Raw genomic sequence first — 19,715 nt, 5'->3', positions numbered from 1 at the left:
ATGGGTTGAAAGAATAAGCTCAAGGTATGACCGCCCTGTGTTGCAGTTGGCTCTTTCTGTTTTTTGCCATGAACCTTGAAATGAGTGAATCTAGATACTACAGCATGCAAAATTAAAAAGAATGAATGACTTGGCAATGTATTAGATTAGTTTTTCTTAAATAGGTGGTGGTTTGGGAGGCTCCTCTAGAGATACACAAAGTCCTCTACAGTTCTAATATTTGCTTAATTTAGAGTTATCCACTTTGGGTCCTCTCTTTGGCAATATCTTTGGCTATTGCTGTACTGCTGGAACAATGCAATGCAATTTTAGACCTTGTTAGATCTGTAATAGTAGCAATATACGTACATCTGGCAGTATCAGGAAGTTCGATCTTTTCTTTGGTGGTACTTGATTTTCTCCACTTGAATATATTTTTTATTGTCATAACCATCCAGATTAGGGTTGTACTTGAGTGAAAATGCCTATTTTTCTTAGTTTGAAGTTCCATGGACCATTTTAATTCTTCTTGCACTTGTATTTGGGAACACTGGTCTGAGTCAAAGCCCCATAGTCTTTTTCGACAGTTTCAATAAAATTAGAGGGATAGACACTGCGGTTACCTGCGGTTTGGCTTTGGGGGAACCTGGGTTTAGAGCTCACCTTCACACACACCCACATGCACACGCACACACACTGAAATTGCATAGACGAAGAATTACCCACATAAGCCCATCTAATTCCTTTGTACTCCCACTTGGGTCCATTGGCTCGAGGCTTCTCCAGCAGAAGTGGTCTGTTATTAGTGGCACGATGACAGAAACAACGGCAGGGCTCAAACTGTGGCAAATACTTTAACCACTCCACTTAACTCTGCTTCCACATCACATGGTCCAATGCACCAAAAGTTCAAAAGGGAGAGGGTAAGATACAGTATTTTCGCTGTAAAATTAAAAAAAATACGTTAAAACATTGGATCATGTGTCATATAAGTCGGCAGCTAAGTCACACATTTCCTGGTTTAGTCCTAGTTTTAACCCAATTTAGTCCCAATATAGACTTGGTTTGGTCCTAGTCCGGCTTTAGTTCCAGGTTTAGTGCCAGTTTAATGCCAATTTTGAAAGTGTGCATGTTTGAACAAGCGATTGTGCGTAGAGATATGGCATTGTAATTCAGAAATGATGATTTTGTTTGTATGGCAATTGAAAACCAAACAGTTTTACATATATCCGTATCCACCCTTGTATGATAGTATACCAGCTATTGCAGCAAATCCGGTCCACAGATTTGGAAAGTGTCCACAAACTTGTCACACTTATTACTTCACATTCCTGCCTCAGCCACAGGAACGCCTTCACCTGCAGAAAAAACAACAAGAATCTGTCTCCATCTATGTACAGAGGGATTATGAGAAAACTGTGTCAGGAGGCTGCTTTAAAAATATGTTAATTGTACTGTTGAAATACTTTGGGTGCCTCATTTTGGTGTTAATGCATTAGTCAGCTATTTCACTTTTACAGGCTTTGTAGAATGCTATACATTTAAACATTTTGATGATGGATTATGCTCATATGCAAAGCTGGCTAAGAGAGAAAATATTGCTATGTAGTTCTGACATCTTTAGGGACATTTTATAGATAAAACTATTTAAAGTAATAAAAAAGTCCATATAATTTTGTATGGGCTCATAACTTCACCCAACTACCACACGATCTTATTTGGTGTAATATTTTCAATACTATGCACAGTTGTCACTACTATACTGCTGTGCTGATGATTTCACAAATTTTACGCAAATAGAACACTAATTCTGTACATTTGTGATATAACACCTATCATCCATCTCCATTAGACCTTGACAGCTGAGTCCCCCACAGAGCGTGCTTCCTACTGTACGTGATTGATCGAGGTGCACTTTGAGACTGTAACTCACGGCTCTATAGACTCTTGACTCTCCAGGGGTCCACTGTGATCCCTGTGTGAAGTCTGGGTCATGTCTCTGCAAGTTTAAAGACATCACAATTCACTCTTTAATGACTGCTTTGGAAAAGAAAGTGCACAGCAGGACAAAGAGGGAGGCCTGATTTAGTAGAACAGTGGTATGCACCAGCGGCGTAGTAGCATATTGTCGGTGTGGCAAAAACACTATATCTGCACATACTTTCCAGTGAACAACAAAGTATATGATGTTATCTTATTTGGCAAAAAAACTAACAATTTAGACCTCTCTAAATATATTCAGAAATGCATTGATTAGTTAGTTTAAAGGGCCCATATTACGTCATTGTCTGATGTATGTTATAATGTTTCCTCATCAAAAACATACCACATTTTAAACACACAAACCCTGCATATTTAGACTGAGTTCTTCTCTCAAACAGGAAACAGGAAGTGCTCCACTGTATTTTTAAATTCCATACACTTTCACTAGCTGTTAACTTGAAAATTACCGCTTCATGACATCACAAGGTGGAACAGAGCATTTTGAACTTTGAAGATTTGACATACTAATAATAAAGGGTTACTCAAACATGTGTGAATTAAACAAAACACAACTCCAGGTATGGTTTTAATGAGGTAACAGTAGTATAACATATCTTAAAGCTTGCCAGTTAATATTTTATTTGTCAAATCAGTTGCTTATACCTACCATTTTTTAATTAGTCATCTCTTCAATGCAATCCTGTCATGTTAATTCATAGAAGTCTCCTCTGGTGATGTAACCTCTGTCCTCCTAAATAGTCACATACCTTCTGTTTAACAACCCTGTAATCTGTCTTTATTGTACCTGTGTAGGATACAGAGCAGCAGCAGCAGGGGTGAAGGGAGATTCCCCGTCCCGCTGACAGTAACCGATCCGCCCGCTGCCCTCCCTCTGTTGTGTCTTAGCGCTGACTCATTATCACACACCATTCTTACAATCCTGTCACCAAACACAAAGCACTGACACCAATCTGACCCTTGGACGGCAATGGGAGGGGAGGACAAACTGGGGAGATAGTCATTGGTCAAAATGTTCACACCAAGTTCAAACCCAGAAAATATGTGGCTTTTAAGAAGGCTTAACTTGCAAGAAGGCTACCACAAGTCTAAACCAGGACTAAGCCATAACAAAGCCAAGATAATACCAGGAATAAACATGACAATTAGCTCCATAAAGGGAGGACTAGTTAAGTAAAACTGGTTCTAAAATAATCTAATCTAATAATAAACGGTACCTTCAACACAGGACTAAATCATGACTAAACCTAAAAATAAACCTGGACTAGACCGGGACAAAGACTAGAAAAAAGCCAATCCAAGTCCACACTAAAACTAAAATGGGCTCAATATAGTACCAAATAACGGCAACTGTGAAGCACCGATAGAAGTGAAATGTTTGAAAGACAGAAATCTTCGGACATTTTTACCACATTCTTGTTTCTTGGTGGTCTCATGTTGAGTACAAGGAGGATTATAGCCCTAGACTGTAATGGTGTGGTTTTGTTGCGTTAACTAGTTTTTACTGTGCAAGTTTTTACTGTGCAAGTTATGGCAGCTGCATGTTCTTACTGCTCTTAAGTGGGCTTGTAGTTATTGAATCGCTGCTTTGCTTTGTTTCGAAATTAATTAATCCCCAGAAGTGAAAATGACCAATACACTCAAGTTTATGGGTCTTATTGGAAACAACAGAAACTCAAACTCTGGAACAGTTTCTCATGAGTGAATTTCAATTTCAACCATTTCAGAATAACAGTATTCAATAGCCCTGAACTTATGTATGTTTCAAATACACAAAGATGACAACTTCAACCTCACAGCACTAAAAACAGGATCAAATATATATAAAAGCAACAAAAAGCCAATGCCTTCATTAATGTTGTTACAGCCATGCAACTCACTGGTAAATGAAAGGATAAATAATGTAAATAAGTAATGATTAAAGGGACTCTGTCGGTTTTTAGATAGAGGGTCCGAAACCTTCCTGTCTACATGGAGATGTTATTTTTTTGCATGGAATGTTTGACAAAAAGGCGCTACAACTTGGCACTCTCCATGGAGACAAGCACATGACTTCTCCAAAACAAGGTTTTTTATTTGGCAACAAAAATGCTTGTCATTAAATGAAATAAGGAAATGAAATATGGTGAAACATTCCAGACAAAGCTATAACATTTTCAGGAACCGAGCCGCCAACAGAAAACTTTCATAGTGCATCTGTAATATTTTATAGCTTCTTCAAATAAAACTATTTAAAGTAACCCTGTGTTTTGAAGACGAGTTTGGCCACTTGTATTAACACTTTCAGTACTGTAGTTATTTGTACCTTAACCCTACATTTTAAATCCTATTTAGCAAAAAATACAATTACAGTGTCTTTGTTACCAGCATTGGGCCAAAGAAGGACTGAAACATTAAGAGGTCATCTGGCAGACAGCAGCTCCAGGTGGGCAGGGGTCTGTTCCTGGACTCTACCCAGACATCTGTGTTCGCTGACGGGATATTGTTCGGCAGTGCCCCCTGATTGGACGGTGCTCCTGGGGAAGTAAACGCTTGAGTGGAGCAGTGACCGGACACAGCGATTAATTACATGTGTGAATGGACTTATGTATGACCCATTAATTTAACAAAGGCTCACGGAGATGACCAACTGGCCCTGAACAAGCAGACAGTGGGAGGGGTTTACATTTCTATTATGTACTGTAGATTCGGTGTTTGGTATTGTCTTTGACCCCATTGACAACATGTAAACTTAAGGATTAGCCGAGCACGAGAAATGATAAAAAACAATCCATGCTTCCAGAATTATGAAAAATTGAGATTGTTGCTATAGAAAGTAATAATTTAACAAGATGCTGAAACCCATGAACAGTAACAATCAAATCAGTGGTAAGTCAGTAATTAAATACTTTTAATTAAGTATTTAAATGGACAACCACACAATATTAATTAATTGCAGTTTTTCTGACCTGATTGTTTATTAGACTGCAGTTTATGTATGAAAAATAGGATGCAGTTTGGTTGAGTGCTCAGTGTAAACAACTATAGTATCATTAACATTTGAGAAAAGACTGGAACCTGAACAGCTAAACAAATTTTATTCATCTCAGAACATGTTTGTAGAAGTCTAAAACTAAAAGGTTAGCACTTTTTGGGTTGTTTGCAGTGGATTTTCAATCACCAAAAAATTGCATTTAATAATTGCATTTGCTCAGCTTGCTAGTTTGATTTGATTGTGATATATTGTACAGCCCTTTTTCAATGTTTTAGGTGAAGGTGAACAATTTTATGTGCAGATAACAATTTACTCTTTTTGTTAATATAGATTTAAAGTTACTTAAGTGACCAAATCACAATCATCAAAGACACATGCACGTGACAATTTTTTGAATTGAAAATAAATGCAGACAAAACAATCGTGGGACTTATAGACATGCTTAAATGACAGTAGACAGAATACAACAACAGAATATAAAGACATTACTAAACCTAAACGTAATCATAAAAAAAAAATGTTCGATGCCTGATAAATGCAATAAAGTTGTCTTATGATAATTGTTAGCTTTCACTTTCACTCAACAATATGGCTGATGTATTTATTTTTCAGTGTTTCATAGACTTCCTGGAGTTGACAGCAAGTTTGAAAGCTGTACCCTCCAGGCCCTGAAAAGTCCACAGTCAAATAAAGACCCGCTCAAATAGAGAGACGCTTTACTGTGGCTAATTTAAACAAGGGCCACAATTATGTACTTTCTGTTTGATGCTAGTACCATCCCGCAGTGAGCTGACGGTGCACTTAAAGACAGGAATGGCTGGTATGTCACTTGCTTAAGGGCAGTTTAACAGGCAAGGTCAAATATATGTTACAGTCACACTTGTACAGGGCTATGTTAGCAATGTGACCAAGTAACAGGAGCCGTGTTTCCATGAAAGTGTTAGAAATTTGATTTTGGAGTGCTGGGTGTAGTTAATTAGTGTTCCCACTGATTTGCTTTGTATTGCTGAGCTTCAGATGACATCACATGAGCGGCAGCTAAAATGAATATAGTTAAAATGCAGATTGTTGGTGTAATACAGTGAGTTCTAGGGTTTAGTAACTAATAGAAATAGTCAGGTCAAAGTTTGTGAATAGATCTATTACATATTTCATGGCAAAGTACATTGTGATCAATAGAAAAATATGGCTCTTGCCTGGTAGTATGCAGCATTAGGGTTGTGCGATATGGCAAAAAAAAAGTATGTCACGGTTTTCTTGGAGCCAGTCTCGTCTGAAACATCTAAATAGATCACAGACTGCACAGATAGACCTTATGTTTTAAACCCACATTTCTGCTACCATTTTACCTTAACAAAGCACCAATGTTATGTCTCCAAGTCACAAACCTTCACTTAAACCAAATACTATGTGTTTTTTTCCCCATTTGATTTGATTATATACAAATACTTAGGCTAGTCAGTTACCAATCCAGCAAATATTTATTAATGGTTGTTCCAAACTTCGATATTTATTATACTTGACACAAAATAGGACAACATGCAACAGGACATGCATTGTTGTCAAAATGCTAAATAAAGCCCTGTTGTGATCTGTTTGTGTCAATGTGTTTTGTAACCATGTGTTTATTAATGGTGAAATAGCCTGCAGGGTGATATGATGACATAATGCCAGTACATGGGTGTGGTGGGGGTGCTAAGCATTCAGCAGGTGTCAGTGTGGGTATTTAGGCTTTTGGGATGGGTCCGTATGCCGCCCCCCCACTTCTATCCCAGCACTGAGTCCACTCAGACAAATGCCCCAGCAAGGATTTGTCCCAACTTTATTTAAATTGACACAAGTCTCACCGTTTCCCCGGCGACCCCCTTTTAAACTTGCCCCTCCTTTTGGGGTTTTTGTTGAAAAAGAACCAATCATGTGTGTGTTTTTTGTTCAAAAGAGCCAATCATGTGCCAGAATAGTAACCGAGCAACCTATTTATCAGTAACCAGCAGCGACAATAACTGTAACCTGACACCACAAGTGAAAAGACTAGGAAAATGGAGTCTGGAAAGTAGAAAAGACAGATACATAGAATAGCATTCTTAAGAGGAGGCAGCCTAAAAACATTGTATTTCTATTATATAATTTATATTCCAGAAAATGTCAGAAAATAAAACTTTACACATACTAAGTGTTTATATACAACTAAAATACAAACTGGATTTTCTGTTTATAAGTGCCATTTTGAGTACTTTTCATCAGTCAAAAAAAACAATATATTATTAGTTGTTAATTGCTATGGCAACAGAGCAAATTTTTCATCTCTCTGAAATGCATAGATTTGGCTTTTAAAAGAATTCTGGATGATGGTACTTAAACATTTGAGATCCAACCATAGTGGTGGTTTGGGTAGTCTCAGAGACAGGGTAAGACTATCTGGTGTCTGGGTAATGGATACTCCGGTTTATGGCTGGGTTGGGTGGCTAAACAGAGCGCCATGGGTCGACCTGTAAAGAGGCCTTTGAACAGTTCTCACCCCCCACACCCACAGTTTGTCCACTATTAACGCAATGAGTCGCTAAAGTGTCTTCTGTGGTATTCTTTATCTAATCTACAGCCGATGGTTTAATATGTTTATCCACAAATCATCGATGTCCATGCAAAGAAGAACTGCAATTGAATCATATTTGACATTGATTTGACTTTGCCTGGAATGTCCCACAGTAGGGCATAACCATATCTATTTTGCAAGTATTAAATCAAATGTTTTTAGTGCTCAGAACTACCTTGTAAAACATTTATTTTTATTGTATGCAGGGTAGCCTCTGCACAGATTTGACCTCTAACTTGGCCTTGCATCATCACCTGCTTCTCTCCAGGGAGATAGATAAGTTAAATGCCGCACACTGGAACATTTCAGGCAAAGCAGTTATCTTCATGGAGACAAGCAAATGGCAAAACTCTCCACCAGAAAAGTTACATAGTGTGCCTAACAACAAAACTGCCGTGTCTATATTCACAAAGCCATATTTTTTAGTTTAGAATTGTATTTTATTTTTGCATTTTTATTAGAAACCTTATCTTGTCTTTGATAAATGTCATTATTAAGTTATCACTGAGTCACAGATGATGAGTAATACATTAAACAATAACCTAAGATACACGTTTAGCATCTGTTGCTACTCGCTTCAGTGTGTGAGTGTGACCGTACATTCTTGGTTCTATTCCAGTGACTCTGCGTCAGAAAAAGCCTGTTTGACTCTTCACCTTTTTGTGATCTCATGAATAGGGATTTGACCAGGATCTAATTGTGCCCATACTAATCTGCCGACCACACACAAACACGAGGGCCCCCACACTCCATAGTGACAGAACTAAAGGCTCAAGCTATGTCTGAAACGTTGCCCATACGTTTGCTCAACATAGTGTTTTTCAAGGGTTATAAGTTGCAATACCTTATTATATCATTACATACTATTACTAGCAGTGACTGTCTGTGATCTTGTCCTCAATAGTGCCACTCTACCAACCTAATTTCAAAGCCTGAATGTTTTAATATGCATTGCCAGCCATTTCAAGGAAATCATTGTCAAGGTCTCAATTATATTATTATTTAGTATATAAATATAGGCTGACAGTGCATACAGAATACAGTGCATATAGAAAAAGTGTAATTTATTTTTCTGCCCTATTATTATCTAAGACAATGCGATGATATACCTTCAAGATCTTACACAAAATTGCCCCGAGATTTATCGCAAAAGAAACGGATATGAGTTGTAGCAGCTTGTAGAGATCAGATTGTAGAGAAAACAGTGTAATTAAGTATGATGGATGGATTACGTTTTGATGTAATGTCTTCACTGGACCAGGAAGTGTCATGGATCATTATAATTTGCCTAAGTCTGTTGGCACATATAGTACAGGATATTTGCCTGAGGACTTAGTATTAAATGCATCACTTCGTTAGGGGGAAACTGATCCAAACACCTGGATTTTGTGAACTTTAATAAGAGGAGGGAAGAGATTTAACTTGATTGGTCAATTTAGACATGGTTACTTTGCTACTTTCTATTGACTATCTTAACATTGTTTGATGTAGAATGTGAATGAGAAAGTCTGTAATTCTCCATTCAAATTGGCCATATTCCCTGGTCTAGTTCTAGTTTAGTCCTGGTCTAGGTTAAGAGGTGGGCGTTCATCTCAGTGTAGCCCCATTGTGATGTGGGTTGTCTGTATAGATTATAGAAGTAGATACTGGCTCCACATAGGGTCTGTGAACTGTTGAAGATGTTATACTTGAGTTGGGGTGAGATTCTCATGACACGCAGATAGTCAGATGCATAATTTGTTGTTTCATGTAGTTTAGACTTGGTTCAGTTCATTTTCTGCTGCGGCGATGTCCCACCCTGTCTCTTACACAGATTCAGACAACTTAAAAATGTTTTGTGTTTTATCAGATATTTGGCAAATCAACAGTAACTCTAACTGCTCTATGTCTACTAACTTGGATGAATAATGTGTATTTGTGATGGTAATTTTATTCAGATACGTTGCCCCAGTGGCTTTGATGGATGGACCAAATGTAGAGGACAAATTTCTCCAGAGGGACAATAAGCTACCTTTACCTAAATGTTAACTCTGGATACAATTATAAGTACTTTTACCCTCTGACAACAGTTCTAATCCCAACCCTTTGGCAAGACACTTGTTCCTCCTTGCTTTGATCGAATGAAAGTGTGTGTTTAGTGGCAATCGGACAGATCAGTACAACTAAGCGGCACACCACCTTGCAATACTTTGTGTACACACACGCCAAAACCTCCTTTCTGCCTGAATCCACTTAATTCACAGCTTTCAGCAGGAGTGTAATTAGAAATGTCAAAGATTATCTGAAGAGACAAGCTTGTAAGAGATACTCTGCTATCATTAATGACCCTTCGGAGATACTTAGGAGATGATGAGCTATCAAGTGCAGTGGTCACAGTCTCCTTTTGGCAGCAGGACAACTTGGTCAGTCATCTAGGCTCGATTTGCATTGTCTGTCCACTTCATCCGGACTGCGTCAGTATTGTCTATCCCAAGAACAGAGGAGCCATTCTACGGCTGTGGCTCTCCCAGGGATCCTAAATGGGACGAGGATATCCAAGCCGGGTGAGTTGTTGGACTGGCACTGGAAGCCCCTGAGTGCCCAGCTTAAGTGTGGCTCTAAGGGCACTTGTGGTGGGACGTTTGGTGGTGGAGAGCGCAGGCCAGAGCAGAGGGCTGGCTCTGGACTCACTGTGACTGTGTTGTTTCATAAAAAAAAAAAACCTGAAAGGACACATGCGAGATATGTATGAAACAATATGTCAGATGTTGCAGTTATTGGTTTGATCTGGATCGTGTATGTTTGAGCCTATAAGCACAAATGGTGTCAGGATGTCAGCTGTTGTTGAAAGTTATGCGCAACGTTGCCAAGAAGGATTTACCAGTGTTTTCAGTAACTTTGAACCACAAGTGTTTGGTGTAGTGCCAGAGTTTTGATTCCCCAACATAAAGCCAAAAACGCAAACTGTGCCAGTGGTATGCCCAAATGAATGAAGGTTTGATTGATGATTGCATCAGGATTAAAAACATTTATTGTTTATCAGATTTAAACTGACGAAAGACAAGTGTATCAGTATCACTCTGCAGTTGAGTTCTATCAATCTAGACTTGTATGAGTTCACATGATTTTGTGAACTTAAAAATATCACAGGAATTCAGTTTTTGTGCAAGGCAAAATCAGAAGTAGTAAAATATTTGTTTTGATTTTGCAGACAGGTTTTGTTCCACTTTTTGAAATACACAAACCACCATGTTTCTCTTAAGGTGTTCTTTAACCAATCACAAATCATCTCATGCTTAGCTTCATAATTGCCTTACTCATTTTTTTTCAGGAAATTTCAGGAAAATATTATAATGTCAGTAAAATGATAGGGTAGTTTGTGTTTTCCTGTTTGTAAAAATCATTCAGATTGACCAAAATATATTGCAGTAAAAATGATGTCCACATTTTGTTACAGATGACTTTCCATCTTTGTAATCATTCTCTTACAAGGATCTGAACTATACCGATTATTAAACATGTTACACTCTATTATAATGTAACTATTGTATAAAGCCGTTTCTCCCAGACCCTTGTCTCCAGCCCATATCAGAGCGTGTCTTGCACCTGTTGGCTCTGGGTGTCCACTCCTTGATCCTGCCCCACTCGATGTGTCGTCTGACTGTAATCCCACCTGTTTCTGAGCTGTAGGCAGGATGTTTTCACCGCGCTCCCAACCCAGCCCCGCCCCCCTCTGCACGGGTGAAAGGGGTCTATTGTGTTGGTGTTCTTTCGCCAATAAGAGAGAGGCATAATCCTAATAGTGTGGTCAGCACCGGACAGTGGAGCGTGGAAGGGGAATAGGGGCTGCTGCTGTGTAAGGCCCCATGGAGAGGCACAGGTGTCGGGGGAAATTGGATGGTAACAGCTGGGGGTGTATGAGGGTGATGTACACAAACAGATGAACTCTTTTATGAGGCCCACTGTTTTTGGAGTAATATTGTTTCTTTTGTAAACAAAAGAAAAAAAATAGAGATTCCAATGAAAGTTATGTGCTAATGTGAAGTACCACACCCCACATTAACCAACTATAAACTGGAATGCACTTGTGTATTTTAAGAAATAGAAATATAAAATAAGGTCATCTTTCTTGTCCCCACAGAGTAAGAATTTGTTGTTGGAGTAGGCCTGTCACTCTAGTTACTATTGACCTTGCATTCAATAAATGACAGAATGAACAGTATTATTTTATATTTGGTTTAAAGATTATTATATACGTAACTCTTTATAAATATCAGCATGGTTTTACACATTGTATATTGTGTTTTATACCATTTATTTCTTTACTGCTGCTCATGTTTTGTGGCTACACATTTTTTTTGAAAATAGTTTAACTAAATTTTTATGCCGTGGGTTAAAACATTAGTTTTTTTTATGAAACAATATATCATATTTTAGGAATTTGTGCCTTGAATAGAATTCCACCCCTGAATGCAACTTCTCATCTTAATTATTCATAATTGCCTTTGCACCGCTCTGACTGTGCTTAAGTCTTCACCAGTGCAGGGTTAGACAGATAATGTCTCTGCATTCTGTGCAGGACGTGTCTCCAAACAAATGCATACCCCTGATATGAGATCTGAATATGTGGGGGAAAAAAATGAGAAACACACAGTGAGATGGGACATGACATTTTAGTGGACTGAGATCAGAAGACACTGAGATGGGCACTACTTTCTTTAAAACAATGTTGAATAAACCAAACTAAATACTATTTAATCATATAAAAATCACATAAGATTTAAAAATCTGTTGTGTTCTCTCTGCTTGGATTTTGTCATAAACTTGCCCTGTTATAGTTCTGATTCAGTTCAGATTGTGTTTTTTTTTATAGTGTTACTCACGAGCTTGTTTGCTGTTTCTTATTGGGCAGACACATTTAGAGCTTATCTCTGATTGGCTGAGAGCCACTCCAGTTACAGTCTTTGTAATTTTTTGAATGTTGAAATGAGAGCAGAGACAGAGGGGGTAAAGGCAGGGCTTGTTCAATGACAACACACCCATGGAGAGAGGGAGAGAGAGAGAAGGGAGAAAGAGGTAGAGAAGGTGAAAGAGGGGAGAGAGAGAGAAACAGAGAGTTGCAAGTTGTTGCACCTGACTCATTAGCTGTGGTGTTATAAAAGTTTAACTGAGAAAACTTTACTGCAGCGGGCTTCCTGCTTCTGAATTGGAGGCTTTCCCCGAGGATGTAACAGTTAACTGCTTTGCCTATGTCTAAATGCTAATTAGTGAAGGGAAAGGGAAAGGGAAAGAAGACTTTAGTGTCAAGTTTTTTCTCTTTATTTCTTATATAAAAAAATAACTTTACTAATTTGTCCAGCGTGCATCGGATTATAATACATGTTATCAAACTTTAAATACTAGGATAAGACATGTTTCTGATTGCAATGACTTATTCAATCAGAATTTAATACATTTTATAGTATTTTATTGTCATAGTATTTTTCTTAACTCTATCATTTTCATTACATTGATATAAGATAATTAATTTCTGTTAATTTCTTACGAAACAGTAGTCAATCAATGTTGTAGTAAAAAGTGCTCAGAGGTGGTCCTGCTACTTCACTGAAACTCGCCAAAAACTGCAAATGCATTAGTTTTCTGTTGTTTTGCTAACGCCCCTCTCACGGACTGAATAAACAAGTTAACGTTTTCACACCATGGACCCGCCACCACAATGGGAGACTGATGTGTATTTAAAACATTGTAAAAACTGAGGTTGAAAAGTTTAGTTAGGCAAGTTTTAGAAAGTATTCTCATAAATTTGAAGTTTTTAATCAACTAAATAATAGGGCTGCACAGTTTTGGGAGAGAAAATATTGTATTATGGTCATATTACCATTCACTGCTATGTTTTAAAATGGTTCTGGTCAGAGTGTGCATTGTGACTAACTCCTGACTGAAATATGAACTGTTAAATTAATGTAAGAAATCCCTATGTCAGAACAGGTAAAAAAGACAGGATATTTTTTCATTTGCAGATTGTCTAAATAATTGCAGTCTTTGTGATTTGTTGGTGTTTACAATTGAGAATACACCATTTGTTAAATATAAGAGGGACCATCAGAGCTAGAGTTTCTCACAGTGACAGCCAATCTTCATGGGCAGCTCATGTTGGCTGGTGTCGTGACTTTAGCAGCAGGAAAAGAGGTCGCACTCCAGTCAGAACAAGCTGCTAGTTTGTCTGCTATCAACAACACACTGTCATTACATTCATGTTTCTGGATATTCTACCTCACATCATTTTTAGCCAGTGATGTGTTTGGGCTTTACATCTGCTTGAATTCGTCTGACTGTTGTTGACTATCACTCAAACTCAATTGTCTGCAGCCATTTGAGCTGCTTAAACTTGTGTTAACACGTCAGAACTTTGTGCTCAGAGTAAACCCATTTGTAACGAATGGTTTGTGTGTGTGTGTGTGTGTGTGTGGTCATCTGCCAAGACTCAAACATAAACAAGTCGTTCTCAGCTCATTACCAACTTCTATCACCCAAATAGTCCCCCGGCCGACTCTAGGTAACAAATATAAAAGTGTCCCCTAGCTGTGTGGTCTGATCAGAATATTAATTTTTTTGTAGATACATGACTTTTGGATAGCATTAGAGTTGTAAATATTAAGTGCTACTTTTGTGAGTGTGTGTGCGTGTGCTAATAGCGAGTGACCATACCTGTTATATGAATATACATAATGACTGATTAGATTTTCATCCATGCATTCACAATTATTACATTGAATTTATCCTGTCAAATCCCAGCTATATTTATCTGATTCTGACTACTGCTTTGTTAGTTTTTTTTGTTAAATGACAAAAGTAGTCATCATTACATTTTTACCAAATTTCGATTATCATTGATGATTGAAATGACTGAATTAAAATTAGATGTTCAACTGTATCATACACAATAATGACCACATGAGTAATTAGTTTTTATTGTTCTATTTTGGACAGTCCAGTGAATGTTGCTTAGTATAGTTTTTTCCAGTTTGTCTGACCGCACCACACCCTTTCCACTGCTCATCATTGTCTGTGTGTGACCTAACAGCTGTGGACTCTATATATAGAGAAAGTGATCGAACGTCCAGCTGGAGAGACAAACAAGGATCATATAGGGTGGTCCTGAAACTAAAATTTGTAAACTTGTAAACTACAGTTCAAATCTTTGCAATTCATTGTCCGAAAGTATTGTTAAACAGCCAGGACATTTACTTACTTAAGATGTTTAAGGTCATGTTTGTTATTCAATTCATTTTAAATCTTATTTATTTTATTTTATTTTTTATTTCATTACTAAATAATTAATAGCATTTCCGAAATACTCTACTACTCTTCTACATTTATTTTTACCAAAAAGTTTGAATAAAGTTCTGTTAGATGCTACTATCCCATGGGTTTCAGAATGATGAAAAATCAGGACTGTTGCCATAGAAATAAAAAAATTAAAATAAAATATTACATCGTATGAATGATAAAAAGTCCTCAAAAATGTTGTCTATAGCAGGAGGCTGAGGCCCATGAGTATTTTGACTTGACAGATGACACCAAACTCTGGCCCCTGCACACCGCTCACATGAGGCAGTACAGTTTGAATTGGCTTCTCTGTCTCATCAATACTTCACTTCTGTCTGCGCTCCTGTGATCTTCCCTGTCACGCTCCATCACTGTGGGATCAGGGAGGGGAGGGGTGCAGGATCCCCTCTGAGCTTGTAGATGTGATCTTGGTTTTGGTTCTTAGTCTATCCCTGTTTGAGAATGCTGTTTGTACATATAAGGTTGTAGTGGTGGGAGGCTGCTGCCTTAAGACCAGTGTTAACAGATTCTTGATCCTTTGATGCCAAAAGTGTGACTGACATGGAGTAAAAGTGCTTTGCTTGTACTTGTCTAAGCATCTGTTCAAAAGCCTAAAACTCCAGTTATCTTTGAAGGTGCTCAGTGTAACTTTTCTGGTTGAGGGTTCATCACTTCTTTGTTTCCATGGAGATCTTATTGCTTTGTTTTTAATTGTCCTCATTACATCATGTATCTTTCTCTGTGATTAAAAGCAGTTAAATTATATTTAGCTAAATATTTTGTTAGTTTATATTCAGTAGACTTAAATTTATAATACAATTTACAACCCTTAACCACAGTAGGTTTCTAAAAGGTATCATTTGTACTGTAGTAATTTTGCATGCTTTTAAATGCTGAACTGAATTCAATTTATATATAAATTGAAGAAACTCAAAAGGACTGGGAGGACTGAGATATTCTGTAAGAAATAGTATTGCTGTTGGTAACAAGGTCAACCTATTTTGCTGTATTTTGAGTTTCTTCAGTTGTTTACTTGTGACCCTCCTCCTCGTGCCTTCTTTTTACTCTTGTCCCTGTCACTCTTCGGTGCAGTTGAAGTTGACCTCTGTCCGATTAGCACTTTGCCCTGGTCTGGTTTGGTTATGTGTCCTGTCCACACCCTGCTTGTGATTGACTGTCCCCCTGTCTGGCCCCCGGGAGTTTGGGGTCCCGCACCTGTGCCCACCCCTCAGCTTGACTCTTTCACCCTTAAATCTTCACATGCACCCCTCAATCTGTTCTCTGTATGGGACTGTCCTGTGCAACTGGACCCCTCCTGCCCCAGTTCAACCATATTACCCCAGCATTCATCTGGCCTCACCACCTGTCGTTAGCTGTAACTCACTACGCTGTAAAGCCCAGCCCATTCATTCAACTACAAATTGGAATCTTTGCTACTAGGGTTGTAAATATGCAATATATAACAATTCTGTCTCCATGGAGAAGTTATGGCTTTGCCTAGAAGGTTCTACAATATGGCATTTAAATAATCTTTCTTTATGGAGACAAGCAGGTGACACCACCAAGCCAAGTTACAAGTCAGATCTGGGTAGAGGCAACCCTGCTCACATTACATGTTTTTTTCATTTTTGAGCAAATTAAATCTGTGTTTAATGCCATACCGTGGAAATTTTCACCAATGACATCGCTATGGATCTAAGTGTCAGATACAGCAGGCAGTGGTAAAAGTACTAGCTTGTTGATATGTTTTGATTACAGTCATGGGCGTTATATTTATCCCTATTTTTACCTTTGCAAAACAAGATTAATCACATTTTTTAACATACTCACTGTATATTTTTAAACCTTGATGCTGAAGGCAATAGCAGTGATAGATGCTTTAGCCACTGTAGTAGTAATGTTAATAGATAGTAGTCTATCCATTATCTATAGATAATAAAAAGTAGTAAACAAACACACCGATGATTGGTTTTACAGAGTTTATTTCCCATAGACTTCATTACATATAGTACATGCCTCTACTGCAGCCCCAGCGGTACCAGCCCAGCCCTCCCTAGGGGCAGAAATCCAACCCTGATCCAATTACCCTCGTACTGAGCAAGAATCAAACCAAATCTGCCCCGACTTAATTCAATCTAGCGACAAAAGTGTTCCCCAGTAAAACAGTTGAGATGTTTAACTGCTGTAAAGAGAGATGGAGTGGTCGCTATGGGAGACAGGATCAAGTTAAAATGGAGCAGTGGGAGGAATGTGTTTTGAAGTGAAGTGATAGACATTTACTATAGAGGTGATAAAATAGGACCATAAATCACTATACTCACTATACTCACTATACTCACTATACTGGCAATCGCACATTTAGAATATATGATGTGTAAACTTTTAAAATACTTGTTGGTCTTTATTATCGTATCATGATCAAACTTGAACACACCATATACATTTTCACTTACGGTAAGTGAAAATATTTGGAATATAAAAAATATATATGTAATTCTAAGTATCTATGTCTAGTCACTTTACTTTACTCCTAAAATGTGCTGTAGCCAGGGGTTGCGTGTTTCTTTGTAGTATTTGAAAGATCTTCTGTGCTCTTGAAGTTGACGAGGGGAAAAAAAAACGCTTTGTACTGGAGAGGTTATGCTTAATGGATCAGGATAAATGTATACTATGTAACTTTTCGTGGACGGTCCACCACCTGCTTGTCTCCATGGAGATTTGCCTGTAATGTCAAGCATTAAATGTCTATTCATCTATTTTCATCCAGACAGGTAGCCCTTAGCCTGGTCTATAATCACTGGAATTAAATGCAAGATAGAAAAGATGAATTCTGTGGAACATTACAGGCAAAATAACAGCATCTTCATGGAGACAAGCAGGTCTGCACCAAAGAAGTTACATTGCACCTTTAATGTTTAAGGCTACAAGCCATTGAACCTCCATTTTCTTAAAGATACATGAGCTTGACCCAGTAGTCCGTGTGACCCCTCTGATAAGGTGATAGTTGTGAAGGAGGAGCAGGAAGTGAAGACAATATGGCCGACACATCTGTGAGGCCTGCGTTGTAAGACGATAGTGGAGAGGAACAGTGTGGGAGAAACGTGAACACTGTTTTACATGAAGATAAAAGAGTATTAGCTCTGACACTACAGTGGTATACAGTAGATGTTGTCAACACTTCAACTCTTGACCTAAACTCTGAGTGAACTGTGCTTGTCTTGGGTCACCTGATCATCTTCTGTAGATTACATGATAAAGCCTTTCTGTTGTTAGGTGGTGAGTGATGTATTTGTTGACCTTATGTGTCATCTTATACACTGAAAAAAAACATTGTACTTTTGTATCTGCAGCTATTCTTTGCATTGAGGTCCAACATTTCCTTTTCGTAAGTGGTTCTATTATAGGTTTAGGTTAGCTTTATTGTTGTTATTTTTACCAGTTTCATATTACTGAATAGTCAGGTGGATTGCTTGGTAAAATAATTAACTAAATCTATATTATATGTTAAATATGTATTTTAATATTTGTCACTATTGCCTTGGAAATGGGAGTGGCTGTTCCATCTTTCGGTGTCTGTTCAAGCTGTCAAAGATATAGTAGTGTAAAAGGACTCCAGTCCATTTTCCTCTATTGAAGTCAATATCCTTTTTATTTGGAGCACTATTTTGCCAGAGCCAGATTAAATTCCACAAAACCAGGTCTAAAAAAAGGACAATAACCTTAATTTAGAACAAATTATTTGAAAATTTCTTCTTTTAAGTAAATTGTCTCTCATTTAAAAATCTGATTCTGATTAGGGTTAGGGCTTAAGAAATAGTACAAGTACCAGAACCACTGATTATATTATGTACCGGTACATTAAAGTGCTGCAGATGGTAATGTTAATCTCAGTAAACATAAAAGTCAATAACATATCCTCTTTCTTTCTTTTCTTCTTGCAGACGGTCTCCATACAGTGGTTGCCCTTTGCACTCTGCGTGTCACCATCATTACAGACGACATGTTGACCAACAGCATCACAGTGCGTCTGGAAAACATGTCCCAGGAGCGCTTCCTCTCCCCTCTGCTCGGGCTTTTTGTGGAAGGCGTGGCTGCGGTCCTGTCCACTAAACGTGAAGCAGTTTTTGTCTTTAACATCCAGAACGACACAGACGTCCAGGGCTCCATACTCAACGTGACCTTCTCCGCCCGGCAGCCTCACAGCGGAGCGGGCAGGGGGGCGTTTTTTCCCTCAGAGGAGCTCCAGGAGCAGATCTATCTCAACAGAACCCTGCTTCGACTCATATCCTCACAGGAGGTAACACTGGGGCACAAACAAAGTACAGTGCAATTTTACATAACAATCTGACAGTTCACTCCCAGCAAGAAATCGCTGTTATTTCTCTAAGCTACTGGCATCTGGGATTTTGGCACATATCAATTTGGATTCCAATTCACAGTGTTTTAAAAATGTATTTATTGTATTAGCACCTACAAGGTGAAGTAGATATTAATTCATTTATTACACAGGAGTAGTAATATGATACAGAAAGTGAAAGTAAATTGCATCTCTTTGAATTACAAGAAGACAAGGCAAGGCAGGCAAGACAAGTGTATTCTTCTCTCTTTTAACATTAAAAGAGAAGAGTGCAGAATCTTCAAATCTTCAGGGAGACTGTTCCAGGTTTTAGCTGCATAAAACTGAAACGCTGATTCCCCATGTTTAGTCTTGACTCTGGGCACCAGCAGGAGGCGGGTCCCTGAAGTCCTCAGAGTGCAAGGAGTGCTTTGGTGTTAGGTCATGACAGACTTGGAGTACACAAGCAGAGCTGCTTTAAAGCCTATTCTCTGAGCCACAGGAAGAAAGTGCTATAATGCTAA

At 38.2% G+C, this 19,715-nt stretch overlaps 1 protein-coding gene across 3 annotated transcripts in view; it reads left to right on the top strand.

Moving 5' to 3' along the window:
- Nucleotides 1–19,715, top strand: part of celsr1a (cadherin EGF LAG seven-pass G-type receptor 1a) — a 90,761-nt gene that overhangs the window by 17,432 nt on the left and 53,614 nt on the right. For all 3 annotated transcript variants that reach the window (XM_055231415.1, XM_033989920.2, XM_055231414.1), the window contains exon 2: nt 18,797–19,152. In XM_055231415.1, coding sequence (XP_055087390.1) covers nt 18,797–19,152 — 356 coding nt within the window. The remainder of the gene's footprint in view (nt 1–18,796; nt 19,153–19,715) is intronic.

This window comes from Periophthalmus magnuspinnatus, chromosome 23 (assembly GCF_009829125.3).
Source record: "Periophthalmus magnuspinnatus isolate fPerMag1 chromosome 23, fPerMag1.2.pri, whole genome shotgun sequence".
Taxonomy (NCBI): Eukaryota; Metazoa; Chordata; class Actinopteri; order Gobiiformes; family Gobiidae; genus Periophthalmus; species Periophthalmus magnuspinnatus.
Note: the sequence above shows the minus strand (reverse complement) of the source record. Positions and strands in the feature narration are given on the sequence as shown.